Raw genomic sequence first — 19,380 nt, forward strand, 5'->3', positions numbered from 1 at the left:
GCAGCACCAATTGCAGAGAAAGTCAAACAGAACAGAATATGGTGGTTTGGAAAATATGCAGTAAAGCAGAAGACAGTTTGGTGAAGATGATTTGGGAAAAAGGCAAGAGGGAATGAGGATATTCAGCAAAGAGATGGATGGATGGATTATGTGAGAGAGTACCAGCAATAGACAGGCATGGCTGTCAAAAAAGGTAGGAGAGTAGCACTGAATCAAGAAAGATGGTGAAAGGTGATCCCATGTAGAAGTATAGGAAAAACATGGTTGATGATGACAATGACTGTGCGTGTGTGTTTGTGTATGTAGTGCATGTATTTGTGTGTGTGTGTGTGTGTGTATGTGTGTGTGTGTGTGTGTGTGTGTGTGTATATATATATATATATATATATATATATATATATATATATATATATAGATAGTTGCACACAGATACATGTGTGTGTGTATATGTATGGATTTTATATTTATATATATATATATATATATATATATATATATACATGGGTCTACTTTTTTTGTTTGAAATTACATTATTTCGAACAAGAAAAGTACGCCCCCACTTCCACGAAAGTGCACTTCAGTGAAAGTGCACTTTCCTGAAAGCCGATTCACCGAAGCACGATACAGTGGGAATAAGGAAATATATACTTTTCCCCATTGTAGTGCGATCTCAGAGTTGGTATATTTAAGTAGCAGGGTTGTGGGGGGTTCACATGGGGGGTGCAGGGGGGCTTACCCCCCCTGCAAAACAATGTTTTTTGTTTATTTTGTATAAAACAAAGAACATTGTTTTGTAGGGTCAAGCCCCCCTGCACCCCCCATACCCCCGCTACTTAAATATATGAACTCTGAGATCACACTCCAGTGGAGAAAAGGATATATTTCCTTATCCCCACTGTATCGTGCTTCAGTGAATTGACTTTCGCGAAAGTGGACTTTCACGGAAATTGGGTCGTACTTTTGTTAGTTGAAGTAATGTAACTTCGACTAATAAAAGTAGACCCATATATATATATATATATATATATATATATATATATATATATATATATATTATAAATAAATTTTTATTTATTTATTTATTTTTATTTTATATTTGTTGACCGGGCTAGTCTAGCTGGATACATATCCATTTTCAGCAGAGGCCCGGAGAGAAAAGCTCCATGCACAAATACATTAAGGCATTAAAAACTTAGAAAAAATGACTAGCTTAAATTATACAGCATAATATGTAAAGAAAGTAAATTTTGTGAATACTGTACAGAGACATTAGAGTAGATTTTGGAGATAAACATGTCTTAATTCAATAGAGGGGTTACAAATACAATCAGGCAACAGTTAAACATAGTAATTAAGCATTAACGTTCATTTGAGAGAAAAAATAAAAACCAATAAGTAAGAAAAAGAAAAATAGAGACTAGGAAGGACAAAATGCAGATAAGAAGGGGTTAGTAGTTGATAGTCAATGACTCTCAAGGTGGGGTATTTGTTATAAAGCATGAGATGAGGGGGGGGAGAAAAAGTGAAGAGTATTCTTCAATCAGGCTTTGAGCAGGGACAAAGCCATTGTCTTTTTAGGTAATGTTTGAGGTGTTTCTTAAAGAGTTGTGTAGATGAGAGAGAAGTGAGTGTATTTGGAAGCTTATTCCAGATTCTACCAACAACATTGGAAAAGAGTGAATCTCCTGCTTTGTTATTAGATATATTGTTGGCAATCTGTAACTTATTAGCTGAGCGTAGTGTTGTAAGATTTTTGTATGGGGAGATCAGATTAGATAGGATAGGGGTGTTGGTGGGGTGGTGCAGAATTTTTTGTGCAATCAGCAGTTGATTGTATTGTAGTTGGTTTTGTAGTTCTAACCAACTGAGTTGTTGAAGGTTGAGACAGTGGTGGGTTCTATAAGGGGAGCCAGTGGTAAATCTAGTAATATTATTGTAGCTAGTTTCCATTTTGGAAAGGTTAAGCTTAGATAGATTGGTATAAATGGCAGATGCATACAACAGGGTAGAACTAAGCTGAGTCTTGGCAATAAATTTCCTAGCTAGTGGGGTAAGGAAGGGTTTTATTCTATACAGGGAGCCTAGTTTTTTATTGATGGTTTTTATAGTATTGTTAACATGGACATCGAAGCTGAGGTTATGGTCAATAGTTATGCCGAGCAGACGAGCAGTAGAGTCAGGGGAAATACAAGTACCATTGTCAGAGGTAATGGTAAAGTGGATATGTGGGGATTTTGGGTGGGAGTAAAAAGTAAAAGTTTTGTTTTTTTGGGGTTAAGGAGGAGGCAGCGTTGGGTAAACCATTTTTCTACTTTGTTAAATACAGTTTGGGTAAGGGTCTGGAGGGAGGAGGAAGACTTGGCAGTACAGATAAGCGTAGAGTCATCAGCATATTGTATACAGGAGGTTTGAGGAAAAGCAGTGTGGAGATCATTAATGAAAATGGAAAAAAGAAGAGGTCCTAGGTAGGATAGAGCCTTGGGGTACTCCAGTGTCCACTGGGAGGGGTGGTAAATAAGTAAAGTGGTAAATAAGTATATATATATATATATATATATATATATATATATATATATATATATATATATATACACATATATATATTTTTTTTATAGTGAGAGAGAGAAAGAAAAATGTCTGTGTGTGTATGTAGTACATTCAGCATGTTTCAGGAGAAAATCAAATTACCTAGAGGAAACCTACACATACAGTGACTAGAGCTTAGAACTGAACCTGAGACTGTGAAGTGGCAAGGCAAAATTTTATTTTGCTCTGTGACGTATAAACAGAACAAAACAAGTCTAGTATGCCAATATAATTTGACAAATGGTTTTGCTTGATAGTAAATCAAACCTTTTAATCATTGCCAGTGTACTGGGGGGGGGGGGTTATTTCAAGGTAACAGTGCTGTTTAGGGAATCTAGAAGAACCATGCCTCTAACCTAAAGTTGTAAGAGTTTTAGTTAAAACTCAGTGGAGAATAAGTAGGAACTTTTTAACATTATTCAGTTGTGTGACCTTTTAAAAGAGATTAGCATATTTTCCTGCATAATTAACTAGGGTATATATCAGGTCATTCATGGCTGAAAAATTTGACTGAAAAGCACTTTGACTAAAATTTCAGTTGATTGAATTCACATTTGACTGAGTACTCATTTCACTGAATCATAAGTCATAGAAAACATTCTACATAACATAATACACCACAAAACTGTTTTTGCAGGGGGCAAGCCCCCCCCTCCATCCCCAAGTGGAGGGCTTCACACTCTTTAATTATATACACTAGCTCCAGAATCACACAACCAATGAGAAAAGAAAAAGTACAATGCACAGCGAATCAGTCTTGTTTCACAAGCACAAACATCTATACATTTGGGGGGGGAGGGTGCAGCATGACAGGTGGTACTGTCAAGCTACACATGATTCTCTGTACTCCATTCCATAGCAAATCATAGCCTCAGAAATGACACCATAATATGCTGCACACACTTCTACACTTTTCTTACATTTGTGATTCAGTGAAATGGGAATTCACTCAACTCAAAAATTCAGTCACATTTTTTCAGCCATGTGAGTTTCAGTCAAGTGTGATTCAATGACCCGATATTCACCCATTAAACTGTTATCACATCTAGGGTGGCCACGGTGGTGCAGCGGTTAGTATTGCCACCTCACAGCAAGAGGTTTTCCAGTTCAATTCTTGGTTGGGGTGCCTTCTGTGCGGAGTCTGCATGTCCTCCCTGTGGTTGTGTGGGTTTGCTCTGGTTTCCTCCCAAAGACATGCTGTAGGTGGATTGGACACTCTAAATTGGCCATAAGTGTGAGTGTGTGTGTGACTTCTGTGGAAGGTTGGGTGCTGGGCTGGCAACTTGACACTGTAAAACTCCACTGCCAATCATGAGTGGACAGGTGATCTGCTGTGGTGACCCCTAACCAAGAGAAGAAGAAACTGTTGTCACATCTGAAACTATGGGTAGGATTCCAAAACTCTTACACTACACAGCAGCATGTCAGAGATTTGGAGTAATTAAAAGATATACTAGATTTGATTAGCATTTGCAACTGTCTTTACTCTTAATGTGATAGAACAATTCGACTTTCTACGGCTATATAACAGTAGACAAGTGATATACAAGTGATTAAATTGTAACACTAAATGCCAATTTTTTTCTGATGCACTATATGTTAGTTTTCATTATATTGTGTGTGTCTGTGTACCATGGTTTCTCTTTCTGCCACTCTCTATATGTATGTGTATGCATATATATATAATGTCATCAAAGACAACATTTACTGCATTAGTGAATTAGATAACAAATTTGCACATGCACGTCACATGTGAGCATCACTTGTTATACTGCCCCGGATAGATGATAGCATGCCTCTCAACCTTTTAATGGAAGAAATCTGGACAAAGCCTAAAATATTGGGAGTGGAGGGAAGGCCCATAATAGCAGATTTTAAATATTGCTCTTATAGACTAAGAAATTTGCTAGAGTGCCGTGATTTGTATTTACATGCATTTTCTAAATGGCATGAAGTCTGAAATTCAAAAATGTCAGTATTTTGTGACTTCAGTCTTCAGTGATTTGACAGAAAACTACACATCTGGACATTCTGTGAAAATCTGATCAGTTGAGAGGTTTGACGGAGAGCTCATATGATGCATCAAGAACAGAGATAGTTACATCTTTCATTTTACTAAAACTTTATAGTAATATGGTGTAAGACTTTTAGAATACCGTCCTATGCATGGTTCATACAAGGAACAGCTAGAAATTTATATCTACAGTGAATTCCTATGTTGCTACTTGGCAAAACAAGTGCACCTTACTTTTCTACCAGCTATATCACACATAAGGAACTAAACAGCATACCTCTCAACCTTTTAAAGCAAGAATTCTGGGCAAAGCAAAAAATAAAGGGGGTGGGTTCGAAGGCCCAAAAATCATGCACAAACTTTAAATAATGCTCTTTCAAACATAAACAGTTGCAAGAATAACAAGTTTTACATTAGTATGCATTTTCTGAAGGAAAAAGTCTGACACTGAGATCCATCCACCCATCTACAACCCTTTTTCCCATTTTTGCTCATGGGGTCCGGATGTCACTTCAACAGTGACAGTCATTAAGGTTTACAGTGTCAGGTGGTTAGCCCTGCCGTGCAGTTCTTTCACACCTATGGCCAAATTAAAGCGTCCAATTCACCCACTACATGTCTTAGGAATGTGGGAGGAAACTGGAGCACCCAGAGGAAATGCATTATTTACTGACAGCAGTCCACAATGATTTGCCAGAAAACCACAGACTTTTATGGGGGACAGACCAAAAATATCATTAAAAAATCTGGACATTCTGTGAAATTTGGACAGTTGAGAAGTACCAAGTAAGGCTGGAGCATGTGTGTTAAATTATTATATTGTAAACCGTTTTTGTTGGAGAGCTAATAACAAAGGAGGTAAGCACCACTGGGGACACCATAGCTCTCACCCTTCACATCTCCAAAATGAGGAACACTACCCCTCAGAATGCGGAACATATGGGCAAAATGCGGAACACATACTAACGGCTTACTAACAACTTCAACTAGGAAGGTCATAGAATTATTAAAATATGCTGGTTTTACTTATAAAAAGACGTTTAATGAATTCATATGATTCATTTCTACTTATCATGGATAGTTAAACAAAATTCCTAAAGCTGAATGTGTGACAGACCCTTTCAATGTGGAACTTTGAAGACCATTAACTTTTTAACACCCCAAATGATGTACGTTCCTCGTAATGATGAGGTACACTGGAGAGATATGCGGGACACTCTTCCTTTTTTGTTGAGTCCCTTTTAAAGTCTAGTCTCCTCCGTCTGGTCGAAGGTGTAGTAGTTCATGTCCTTAATTGCGCTGTTGGGCAAAATGTTACCCCCTTTAAAAAGTATTTTTACACTATGTTTTACATGATGTACGCTTGGATGTTAATAGGACAACATAGGCTGTGTCCTGCATGGTAACGTTTACCTCTTGTTCTGTGAATCCCAGAGTTGGTGTTGTGCCTTCATTTGTTTTGAAGATCTTAATGCCAACTAAATACTGATTTGGCTCAAAATACTGGGATGGAGCCACTCCTGAGCACTGGAACAGATTAATAGACAAAAAGAAAAGGTTACACTGGAAAGTTGCGCTTTAACAGACTCGGGCTGCTTGACATAGATAAGCAGACTCGTGTACCATTTCAAAAGTGTCTTTGGAGTGTTATACTCTAAAAGGAGATGTCTGACCTGTGTTTGTTGTCATTGTGAAATTAATATTCACACCACACTGTAGAGTATAAGCAAACGTAGTGTTTATAGACAGGAGGAAACTTCCTTCTTCAGATGGTTTGCACCCTCCTTCATTTAACTCAGCGCACCCGCGGTGGTGCAGCGGTAGCGTTGTTGTCCCAGCTGGAGAGCATTCCGCGTGGAGTCTGCATGTCCTCCCGCGGTCGAATGGCGTTCGAAAGACATGCGTGAATGGGCGTGCCTTCGCTGAAGGTTAGGCGTCGAGCTGGCACCTCGGCACCGTAAAAATCTACTGCCAATTATTAGCGCCCCGGAGTTCCGCTGTGGCGATCCCCTAATCGGAAAAGCCGAAAGAAGAACAAACCTTTGCGCCGAACCCGGGAGTTTTCATTACACTTTTTTGCCCGATAAATTCCAAAGATACAGTAATAGGAAAACACGTCATGCACGTTTGCATACGTGAGGCATGAAGAGCAAACATAATTTAATAAGGCTTCCGATCCTCTGCCAAGGAAATAACAGATTTTGCCTAGAAAACATCTTTTAGCTCAATCCTAAATTGCTGCACTAAAATGAAAATAGCGTTTTCCTTCTAGCCTAGAGTTCCTGAGGGCGTTCATTTTTTTTTGGGGGGGGGGGGCTTAAGAGTCGCTCCTCCCACTGCAAAAATCAGTTCCAAATCCTCCCGAACTTAATTTCTAAACTTTCCTGGTGTAGTCTTGAAAGCACAATGTCAGTGGCAGCTTGGCTGCCCCTGGGAGCAGCCCCGACGTAGTTCGCTTTGGTGGACTTGATTTAAGAATGAAGAAGGGATGAAAACGCGCGTGCCCGTACCATTCGGGCTGAGAGATACAATGCATTCTGTGGAAGGGGTATTCCTTCAGGGCAGAATGAATGCAGTTACAAGGTAGCATCCTGGCGAGTATTGCAGGCGTATTCTAGACCAAGATGCTGGATAGCCAAAGTTTAGTTAATGGTGCAGCACATTCAGGTGCTGAACTACCCCAGAACCATGTGCTGCAGGTAAGTCTGAGCAGTCAAAAAAAAATCAGTTACTGCTTTTTAGAGATACCTAAAATGAACAGTTATCAAAATGAGCTTCTACGTCTTCATATTTCTTGTCCAGATACTATAGATAGTACTGGAGCTGGGACCAAGTAACATTTAATGTAAAATTAAACTGCTTTATGTCTAAAGAAGGTTGATCAGATGTCAATATAATGTAAGCTGGTTTAGTTGTCAGGACCGCTTTTTTTTTACTTCTACTCTATATTCTTCTGTTGTATAACTGCACTTTGCTGCCTTAGTAAATTTAAAAGTATAATTGGCATTTCACTTTTAATGCATTTTTCCCATAGGCAACCGAGGGGTGTGTGGTCGGTGAAGTGCCACAGATTGCTGAGCTCGCTCCACGACGGAGACTGCAGTCGGGTGTGGAAGGTCAGTCCCACTGTGGCAGGCGACCTGCTCCAGAGGGAGCCGGAGCAGCCTCCATCACGGAGCCCAGCCACTTCGAGAGGACGCACAAGGGGACCTGGTGTCAGCACTGTCAGATCAGATTAGCAGAACTTAAGAAACAAGCACTAAAACTGGCCATCCCTGGAGCTTTAAAGGTAGGGAATGGGAAGAATTAAGCGGGGTACTGTCTTAGCTGTCTCATGCGTCTCGTATGCTAATAGCATAATTGTCTGTCCTGATATCACCAGCTCCTGCTGTGTAAGTAATTATGTTGCCACGGAGTAAGGACTGTTCCATTCATATTAAGGTTAAAGCAGATAAGCTGCCACAAGAGGTGAAGCGAAGTCCAGACGAGAGAGATCACTGAAGTGCGTGTGTGTGCGTGCGTGTGTGCGATATAGGTGTCAACCTTGCATGTTCAACATGTGGAACACTCTCTCTCATAATGTGGAACAAATGGACTAAACGTGGAACACTTACTAACAACTTCCATATGGAACCTCACACCATGGTTAGCAACTGTTTCTTCATACTTAAAAAAGTTATTTTGATGAATTAATATGATTCATTATTACTTATCAGGGATATTTGTTAAACATTCTTAATAATGAATAAATGGGAGAGACCATCTCAATGTGGAACACGGAATTTTTTAATCAACATGAGGAACGTTTTTATAATGTGGTACAGTTGGTCAGGGTCTGCGTATGTGTGTGTGTGAGAATAATAATGAATGACCATAAGCTGCATATGGATGACTAGTGGAAATATATTATGTATATTACTTCACTGTGTGTGTAGGTGCCTGACAAAGATTGAAAGAGAGAAAGATTCAAGGGATAAAGAAAGAGAAGAGGACGATGGAGCTACATACTGAAGTGACCAGTGCAAAACAGTTACATATTCCTAATTCAGACACCTTTAGTGTGCAGGGTTAGGAGCCCTTTAAATACTGTAGCAATGCATATTCACTAGAAAAGTTGCATTCAGCACATTTTGGAATTTAAAAGACCTATAAAGAGTGGAATGTAATAGCAGGAACTAATACCACTGTATGCCATTATTGTATGTAAAAGGACATTACCTGTTTCAAGCATGGCCCTGCATTTTAGTAAAATAATTGTGTTAGTTACTCGAGTATCTTGTAAGAGACACCCTTGGTAAGAATGCCATTAAAAGTTGACTGGACTGAAATCTGTAGTGGCTAGGCTCATTTTCCATAGTATATGAGGAGGGACTACCCTTTAAAGTATTGGGAAAGCTTAATCTCTACAGCCTGTTCTTTCAGGTTGACATACAAATGATGCAAACAAACTTTAGTGTGTAATTTTGATTTTTAGAGGATTATATACAAATATTGTTTGTTATCAATACTGTAGCATTCCTTAAACTGATTTGTATGCTTTATGGAATACATTTAGCAGTAATTCACACAGTCTCTATTTTTTTAGCCAGTCAGCAACCACAGTGCTTTGTTTTAAAGCTTCTATATTGTGCCAAAGGCAGTGAATGGGTGTGAGTACTATGAGAACGAAAGACCAATGTTATCTTTCAGGACAGGGAGGGGTGCATAACATTTCTGAGTATGAGGCTGAACAGCTGACTTATTTTGACAGTGAATTCCTTGCAGGGAAGAAAACTGAGCCAATCCCAAAAAACTGCATTGACCTTAAAGTGTCAGACCACTTGTAGTATGACTGCTGATGCCCCAATTGATGGCTCAGACTTGCAGTTTGTCAAAGTTCGACTTGAAGTTTATAACTTTTACTTTAATTTATTTTGTGCAGTATAATTAAAACACTGTGTTTACTAAATATGTCGTATTAAAAGCACAAATACCATACATATTTAAAAGCTATGTGCAGTGATTGCAGCCATTTGTGTGTTGTTACTGCAGACAGAAAGCAACTGTGTTGTATAATAGCAGGAGAAGATAGCAAATAGTAAGCATTTTCATAAGTCTGTTTTTGATAATCTCATGGCGAAGCATTCAGTGATGGGTTTTAAACGTCTTTAGTTTGAGTCTTCCTTAGTACAGTTCACTCTTTGCAAATTTGCATATTCTTTAGGAATCTTGTTTGATCCACCACAGCTGTTTCCTTGTGCAGTCTTCTTCTGCTCCTCAATTTGGCTGTCTGGCTTACTCTCAAACTGAGGCTGTCATCGAGGGGTGGGGGTAGCTGATGGAAGAGTTGCAAATTCACATTACTGACCAAGTCAGAGAGGGAATTGTGGTACTCTGAGATGATATCGCCTTGGTGCCCACATAAAACTATCTAATCCTTCTGTGTATCACTCTCCCATGTGCTTGAGCAAAAAGCAACCGCCTACTCCCTCCTCTCCCTGGCTGGCCTCTGCATATACCCATCAGCGGATGTGAACCTTAATTGCTGGTTCTGCAGCAGTCAAGAAATCTGAGCTACAATTTTCTGCACCGCAGGGCTAGCTGAAGTTTTTCTGTATTTTTGTGAACTAGACAGAACTGCCAAGATTACACAAGCAACCTTGTAGAATGCAGCAATGTTATATTAAGTGGGCACACACCTTTTAAAATGACACATTCATGTGGTATGTCCCTCATTTAATTTCTCAGGAACCCACTGTTCACAGGTAAGAGGCAATGCTCCACACTACTTGCACACCTGCTACTACTTTAGAGATACATAGGAAAAGATGTACTTGTACCTACTTAGTATTTGAATCTGTCTAGCAAATGAAAACATAAAAAAAGATGCATAATACCATCTAGTTGTCTGTAGCCCACAAATACTTTAAACATAAATGCATTTAATTCTACTGTATTATTTAGAGTTCCACACTCAGTTCTGATTATGTTATACATTTTGCTCACTGTGACACATTTGCTGAAGAAAAGTTGAAAACTTTAAGTAAGCAATAGTAGTACATTGTATAACAATATTCCAAATAGCATACCGTGACTAGTTTTTGTACTTCACCTCGAGAAAACTAATTGAAAAACAATGTTCTGTGCTTTATTTAATACTTTTTTGATACTGCATGACTACATGTACTGTTTTCATAATAAAACTGATATGCATAATCTGGTTATGTGACAAAGTAAAGATTTTTTAAAGTGTCTCTTCACCAAAATGTGATTCTTCAAAATACAATATGAAATCCCCAAAGGAAACAGCAGTAAGGAGTAAAGTGTAATCATTTGCTTTCTGGAGGACTGCCAAAATCTGAAGTTACTATAATTTAAACATAAAATACATTTTTTGTACTGGCAATTCTCTCAGACTGCAAGGAACTGTTTTCAGTGAAACAATATTTTCAATGGGTTCTTGGGTGTCACAGTCCACAAAATATGGTTCATTGATTAGGCAAACAGACTTCATTCTCTAGGGAACCCAGAAAGCTTATTTGATACAGAAGAGTATTGCGGCATTCCTTGACATTTGAGCTGTGGAATTAAAAACAATCTGAACAAGATGGATTTCTTTGTAGAGAAATTCTTTAGTGTTGCATTGTACTTTACAGTGCCAGGTGTATTGTGGAATCGAGCTTACTTACGTTGTTCTGTAGCTTAATTCAGTGATCCTTCATTGATTCCCAAATCAGATAAATTGCACATATTTATTCCAAAGTAAAGACCGGTGTCTCAGAAAGGTACAACATAATGAATTTTGTTTATTACTTCATTCATGTAGAGTATTTGAACTTAGAGAACTGTAAAAGCTAAGAAACTAATGACAGATAAATGCTGCTAGACCTGTCTGATTTTGAAGTTTCCCCAAAAGGTCCAACACTACAAACATGCTACCGCACCTCTGGGTTTAGCTTTTCATTTTTATTGACTGGATCTCCCCTCTAAGATTTCTATTTTGCTGAATCCTGTTCTAAATTCTCAACACTCACTTCTATTGGGAAACCTTTACCTGCATCCATAACTTTATTTGAAGAAATATTTCTTGAGAACATTCTGGTTCAATGAAGCTGAGTTTGTTAAACCCGAGTTAGTTGAGCATAACAAGTATAAACCTGGCATTTCATCAATTCATGGAAATGCTGGGTTTCACAGAGTCATCATTCCAGAGATACAGTAGCATCTGTGTTGATATTTTAGTAGAAGACTATACAGGGAGCATAATCCCCACACAGAACTGTGTCCTTGTCCACACTTAATAATGTTTGTTAAAGTCATTGTCGTAGGTAAATTAATGAAATGTTGGTCCTCGACCTTTACTAAACTGGCTTTTGCTGAATCGTTATATATCCATGCCTCTTCACTATACTCCATTTAGTTTCATGTCACATTCTTGTTGTCACTCATATTGTTTTCTGACACTTGTGACAACAATGCTCTCTATTTATGCACAGTTTCTGCTTTGTATCATTTCTCTTCTGTGGTATTCATATTAAAAGGAAACTGTACCCAAGTGAAAAACATGTATGTTGTTGTCTTTCGGCTTTTCCCAGTTAGGGGTTGCCACAGCAGAACTCTGGTCCGCTAATGATTGGCAGTAGATGTTCATGAATGCCAAGGTGCCAGCTCAATGTTCAACCTTCAACGAAGGCACGCCCATTTATGCATATCTTTCGAATGCCCACCCAACCGCGTTGAGGACATGCAGACTCCACACAGAAGGCACTCCCCACACACCAGCCGAGAATCGAACGGGAGAACCTCTTGCTGTGAGGCAACAATGCTACCGCTGCACCACCTCGGAAGCACTGTTTTAGTTATATCTTGATATTTTTCCTCACTACAAATTTCTCTGCGCCATTCTAACTGGTTATACTTATATTCTAGTTTGTTATGTCACAAAATAACCTGAGTGAGGGCTGCCATGACTTCATCTTGTAATAAAGACTTTTGCCTTCCTGATGCAGTTTTTTAAGAAACAGAGTGTATTGCAGTGATAAGAACACTTGCTGTACAGTGACTTGCTGTGAGAATTATTTTTAAGTATTTGGTAATAACGTCATTCGGTCTTTTGCTGTGACACACATTTATATTTGTTATTAGCTGTCTGTCATACAACATTTTAAGTTACCCTTGAAAGGGTAGCTTATTCAATGATTTTGTTCAGATTCAGAACTGTATGCCAGAGATATGTTTTCTACCTGAGGTGTTAAAACTGATCATTTGTGACTGATAACACATGTATAAAAAGAATTACTTAATTTTAGTGTATAGGTTTAAAACTTTTGTTTTATCCACATGACCACCCATTAACTCCACTTTCTGTACTCAGCTGACTGATTTGCTTCTCCTATGATTCAGCTCATAGAGCCATTTATTCTCTGGTTAGGATGAGAGCTCTATGGTCCATTTGTTCCATAGTTTGGTTAAAAGCCTCACCAGCCCATTCATTCTACCTCAGAGGTGAGACACAAGTATTAGTGGATGGCTTATTTGCCAGTCATATGGATCCCTCTCCATACTGAGCCTAACTCCACCCCATTGTGTCTGTGATGCCTCAATCACTGCCACATGGGAGGGCATATCTGTAAATTGCACACATGGCCAACCCTATCCATATTCATTGTCACTCATGCCAAGTCCCTCCACTATGATCATAGCTGTTAGTCTCAGGTTTAGATAGGGCTCTTCTCTTTTATACCTTAGAAATGGGGAGTTTTAAAACTTTTTATTGACCCTGTAGCTGAAACTGGTGATCTGCCTAAGTATTTACTTCTGGTCATGAATTTCTGATATATAGGTACCTCTTTTAGCCTAAATAATGTCAGATAGTGTGACAAGTACCAGTAGGAAATGATAGGACATTTCAGGGAAAAGTCAGACTATGTCTAGAGCAACTGCTTCAAGCAGAAATCTTTAAGAGTACTGCATAAATTACATTTTCTGTTTATGTAACACTATTGTGCTTGGATTAAGGGAAGGGAAAGAACTTTGTGATAAAAAATGACATTTAGATGGAATTATGTTTTAATAATCATCCTTTTGACTTGTGGCATACCTGTCAACTGTCCCTGAATTTTAAGGATATCCCTAATTTTGACTCAAATTTCTGCTCTGTCCTTCTTAATCCCTCCTAAAACTGGTGACTTTTGAAGAAAAGGTGGAAAATTACACTTAATAAATAATGACAGTAATTAGAGTTATAGACTTCTTTTACTGGAGAAAATGTATATCAATTGACATTATCTCATTCTGTCAATGTCTCAGGTTAATATAACTAATAATTTAAAAGTGTCCCTGATTATTTCTGGATTTGTTCCAGAATCTATTGAGATTTGTCCCTGACTGGTTGAGAGCTATTAGGAGGGGTTATAGATGCAGATACAAGTGTTTAAATGCACACTTGCCCATAAAAGGCAGCCATTTAATCATCAAGAGAAGGCATTATCAGTTTCTTACATTTCTGTTTCTCAAAAGCTATTAACATATGTCTTTGTTATCCCTTTAGTTGGCAAAGCATTGCATTCAGCAAGCACTGTAAAGTGGCAAATAAGGTACTTGCTTAGTAACTTTAGATCAAGGAGTGATATTTAAAAAATGATATCTTGTTTACAGTATTTTCTGCTCCCCACAACTGGCCATCAGCTGGTTCTAGGATCTTCCCTCATCCTCCAGTTCTGTGGGGCCCACCTCAGTCTTCCTCATGTTAAATCCCAACCTATGTCTGGGGTTGGTGAGGAGATTGAGGAACCTAGGTCAGTGTCAGACTGCTGTCAGAGAGTGCTTTTTACCTAATTTCCTGTGCACCATGTTCTCCTGCTCCATGCTCAAGGGCTGGCATGTTATGGGCTCTTCAGTACCTTGGCCATGCCTCTATGTGCATTTCAGCCCAGGACCTAAACCCCTACAAAACAGACAACCCTCTCATGAGTCCCTGGCTCCTGCAAGGATCTAATGTAATAGTTTATCTGAGAGCACAGCACACTCCACACCCTCAGGCTGGGCATGCCCATCCTCTATGTCTCAGCCATCAGGCACCCATGTCGTTAATCGACCCTGGGTTCTCTGTGTCATAGTAAGGGCTTTATGTATTACACCACTGGTGCGGGTTAGAAAAGTGATACCTACTAATTGTGTAGCTGTCTTTGGGTAGTAGGAGATGCAGATAAGAAGGGATCCCTTCCAGCTTTATTGAACTGAAATATGTGTCACGTTTGTTTTCCTTTAACTTGACTTGTATGTCTCAGTAGGAGTTTTAGTAGAGTGCACTAAGTGATGGTCCATGTTGCCCTTTAGTGAAGCTGCTTTCACATTGTCTCTGTCCTTACAGTTGGTAACCTATGAAAGAGGATACATAATTTGAAAATATGTCTCACATCATTCTGTCTCCATACCTGTTCCTTAATGCTGGAAATACCTTATTCTATACACCCTGGCAATTTGCTTAATACACATAGGCCTGGCAATTTGTTAGTTGCCTTGGGTGTCATATTAATATTACTTTTAATAATTTTGATGCATGTGCATTATTAGTTTTATATTTAGTTCACTGATTTTGGCAACAGGATTATCACTGCTAGAGAGTGACTGTGTTTTTAAGACTAATATGCCGAGCCAGATCATAACATAATTAGTAAGATGAGCCCTGTAACTGGCAGCTGTGTAGAGCAAAGTTGAAATGTGAAGTCCGGTTTAAACAGAGAGGACATCAGTTATAAAAGGGGTCTATGTTATAAACCTGAAAGATGAAGTCAGCAAATCTGAGTTCATTGACACATAAAGGTCGATGACTGCAAAGAGCAAACACCGTAAACACCGAAAGAGAAAACGCTGAACATGGTACCGGAAGCAACATCGCCATACAGATAAGATAAACCCAACCCAAAAAAACTAACTAAAAACACTTTTAAAACATTTTTGCAGGGGGGCAAGCCCCCCATGCATCCCCATGTGGGGGGCTGTGCCCCTCACACACCCCCTACTTAAATATACCAACTCCAAGACTGCACTACAGTGGGGAAAATGATTTACTTCCTCATCCCCATGGTCACCCTGCTGGCCGAGGAAATCCATTTGGCGTTCTCCCTTTCAGCATTTACGGTGTTCGCTCATTTCGTACATCGACCTTTATGTGTCGATGTACACAGATTCGCTGAATTCATCTTTCGGGTTTCTGATATAGACCCTTATAAAAGTACATGTGTGCATGTTACACCTGCACAAACGAATGGAAGGCCACGTATACCAAGGACATCTGGTTGAAAGCACCAGTATTTAGAAGAAAACAAAAACAGGTCTGGGTGTAGCTTAGCAGTAACAGCAAGCAAGCTGTATGTACAAAGGAGGAAGTTTAAGAGAGGGAATGGAGAGAATGGCATAAACTGCAGGGTACTGGGGATAGAAGCTCGCAATTCTATTATTCCTTAACTGCAGGGCACTGGGGATAGAAGCTTGTAATTCTATAATTCCTTAACTGCATGGTACTGGTGATAGAAACTCTTAATTCTATAATTCCTTAACTGCAGAGTACCGGGGATAGAAGTTCATAATTCTATAATTCCTTAACTGCAGGGCACTGGGGATGGAAGCTCGTAACTCTGTAATTCCTTAACTGCAGGGCACTGGGGATAGAAGCTCGTAATTCTGTAATTCATTGTCCACTTTTATAGCACAGAGCATGAAATGAAAACAAAGTCATTACTTTTTTCTTCAGAATGAAAGCAGGAAAAACATTCTGACAGAAAACAACAATGTTATATATAAATAATTACTGTGCTACCCCATGTGCATTTTAGTGTGGTTAATGGCACATCATTAACATTGTTCTGGATGAGTAAAGCAAAACATGTTCTATTAGTTTGTAAGAACAAGTTGTGTAAAAGCAGATTAGCTAATATGGCAATCTATCAATAGTCATCATAATACCTAAATGGTACCCACTAGGACCCCTAATCTTGGTACGTCTGTTGTTGAGCCATCAAACTACATTCTTAATACTAAGTCACTGTTTGCATGAATGTGAGTATTGATGATGACATAAAACAATCATTGCTTACTCTGAGTGTTATTTAGTGATTCAAGATGTGGAAAGCAGATTTATAGTACAGGCTAAACAGGCCCCTAAACACATTCTGATGGCTTATTCCTTCTCAAAAAAAAAAAAAAATAATAAATAAATAAATAACTTAGTGGTAAAAGTGCACAGAGTAATATAGAGAATGATTTACAGTCAGTCTAGAGCTGTATAGGAAAACATTGAACCAGATTTGTTGACAGTACCCCACCATCTAAAAATTTATTTCCATTAAGTACAGAAACTGCTCTTCTGAGTAGTTCACACAGCTTTGTCATTTCCTGCCCACTAGAAGAACTGTAAAGCAAAACTAGAACAGTTGCTGGCACCATAGTTTTCATTATGGATGCTAAAATGTCACAAATTTCACAGCATATTTGAAGAAAGTCCAGGTTCAGTTGTGATTTCATCCTTTTTATGTACTAAGAAGAAGGGTTTGTGTGCTGCACTGTGAAACAAAATGTTTAGCATTTGTTATCCTACTTGTTCAGTTCATGTTTCATTAAAACATCACAGAAGCAGTTATTGTAGGATCTTTGCCTGCACGTAACGCTACAATTTTAAGTATATAAAATGTTTTATACTTTGCATATTGAACTTTTAGAAGAGATGACTCTAGAGTCTGTCAACGCTGACAGCTGCTATGTTCTGCAGCCACATGGTGCCTACTTTGAAGTACAACTTAATATACACCACTACCAAGTAGCAGTGAGACATTTGTTTTACTTTTTCACTGTACTGGAAGTGATGAATTGTTTTGAAACAATGCACATCTCAGTGTCTGTTTATTCTTTGAGGAAAGGGGGTCTGCAAAGGAAGCCAAACCCTCCTGACCTTCAGTTTGTATTGAAAGTTTTCTGTGTGATCTGTATTATTCCCATAGCATCTAAATATAGTTGTAGACAGTAATTGTACTGTGGTGCAAGGCAGCAAAGTGAGGTGTATGTTTTATTACTTTTAAAGGTCTTGTAGTTGGATTTAACAACAAGTATTCATGTAGTACCACCTGTCTAGTACATTTGCCATGAAGAGTGAATGGCAGTTGCATATTCTATTATTCAGACATCAGGTCATATAATGCCTTTTCTAATTTTGTACAATGCCCACACTCTTTACATTTATAATAAAGCCTTTATGTGTAACTTGGAAACTGGGGGAGGGGAGCTTGGGAAATACTAGAGATGGAAATGAACTGTTCTTCTTAAGGTGCTCAGGTGAGGAGGCCTGTCTCTAAAGGCCAATCTGTGTGGTCTCAAGGTGGGTGGGAACACAACAAGTGGGATAGAGGAACCTTTCCAGACTTCTTTGTTCCTTTTTCTTCAGTACACTACATCAGCAGTAATTTGCTTTCATATTAGCTAGCCTGATAACATCACAGTAGGCAAAAATGCAATGACTAATAGAAAAATATATTAGAAACACTCCTTTACTCCTGTGAATATAGATATGCATTTAGTAATTATATTTCATTAACATATCTTTAAGTCAAAAACATCATCTAAATTTCACAAGCACAATTTCAAAGACTCTTCTTAGTTTATAAGTACAACTCCCAGGTAGACAAAATATATATAAGAATGCTTTTAAGATTCATATCTCATCATGTGGGCTAGCTCTGTGAGTTTAGCTGGCTCAGGAAAAGCACACAAGAACACAATGCATTACCTAAAAAGCATCAGGTCACAGTGGCTTAGTGAGAGATAATGACTGCCTTTTAGAAGAGGGTGTCATTATCCAAAGTTTAAATTGAGATTATGTTGCTGTTGGCTTTGTCTGTGGTTCAATTTTCTCAACATCTTGGCATATTGAGAGAGATGAATTTCCTTCTCTTTAGTTGACAGTTACATTTTCTTTACTGTGAACAAATGCATGCTACTTTTTTGAATAAGCTGGCATTTAATAATATGAACAATAATAGCCTAATAAATTATTACCAGTGTCATACATTTGGTTATTATATCTATAAACTGTTTTTATTTAATTTTAGCAGCGTCTCTACTCTTGATATAAAACAAGATTTTCCCAGACCAGAAAAATGTATAACAAAGGAAATGCTCTTTGCTATGTGGGATATATCTAGTGATGTAAGAGAGCATTTTTGATGAATAGTGATCAGACATAAAAAGCAGAACTCTCTGTTTTTAAATGTGGAAAGACTGAAACTTATACATAAAACAGAAAGCATAAGTGTAATTGTTGAACAAAGGCTTATTCTTGCCCTTCGCCATGACTTTTTATTCTTTATTTACACTGTATTAAAAAGTACAATATTATTTTATGAAGCATACACCTGTGTGCATGTCTGTCTGACTGTTTCTGGTTGTGTAACAGAAAGAAAGTCGAGAGTAAGAGAGAGAGAGATAGTGTGTGTGTGTGTGTGTGTGTGTGTGTGTGTGTGTGTGTGTGTGTGTGTGTGTGTGTGTGTGTGTGTGTGTGTGTATTTGTGCGTTTGTATCTGCTTGTGTATTGTAGGATGGTGTTTATCAGGTTTGTACTTATTCTTTGTTGAGTGATACTTGAAAATGAAAAATGTTTTACACCTTTACCTATAGGCTTAAAATCAAAGCCATTGTGTTAAGAAAGAGTGAAGGGATAAGCACTTACCTGTTCATTTTTTTTTTGTAATCATTCTGGAAACTAAAACAAAATACATATTTTATCTTATCATGAAGTTTTATCCATACAA

At 38.3% G+C, this 19,380-nt stretch overlaps 1 protein-coding gene across 4 annotated transcripts in view; it reads left to right on the forward strand.

Annotated features, from left to right (window-relative positions):
- The window catches only part of KIF26A (kinesin family member 26A), a 620,820-nt gene that overhangs the window by 42,132 nt on the left and 559,308 nt on the right, over nucleotides 1-19,380 (forward strand). For 3 of the 4 annotated variants that reach the window (XM_044074337.1, XM_044074338.1, XM_044074335.1), the window contains exon 2: nucleotides 7,635-7,889. In XM_044074337.1, the coding sequence (XP_043930272.1) occupies nucleotides 7,635-7,889 (255 nt within the window). Of the gene's footprint in view, nucleotides 1-6,954; nucleotides 7,300-7,634; nucleotides 7,890-19,380 lie in introns of those variants that run through there. The other variant, XM_044074339.1, reaches the window with a different exon arrangement.

Source organism: Protopterus annectens, chromosome 6.part0 (assembly GCF_019279795.1).
Source record: "Protopterus annectens isolate FY-2018-M chromosome 6.part0, PAN1.0, whole genome shotgun sequence".
NCBI classification, from domain to species: domain Eukaryota; kingdom Metazoa; phylum Chordata; order Ceratodontiformes; family Protopteridae; genus Protopterus; species Protopterus annectens.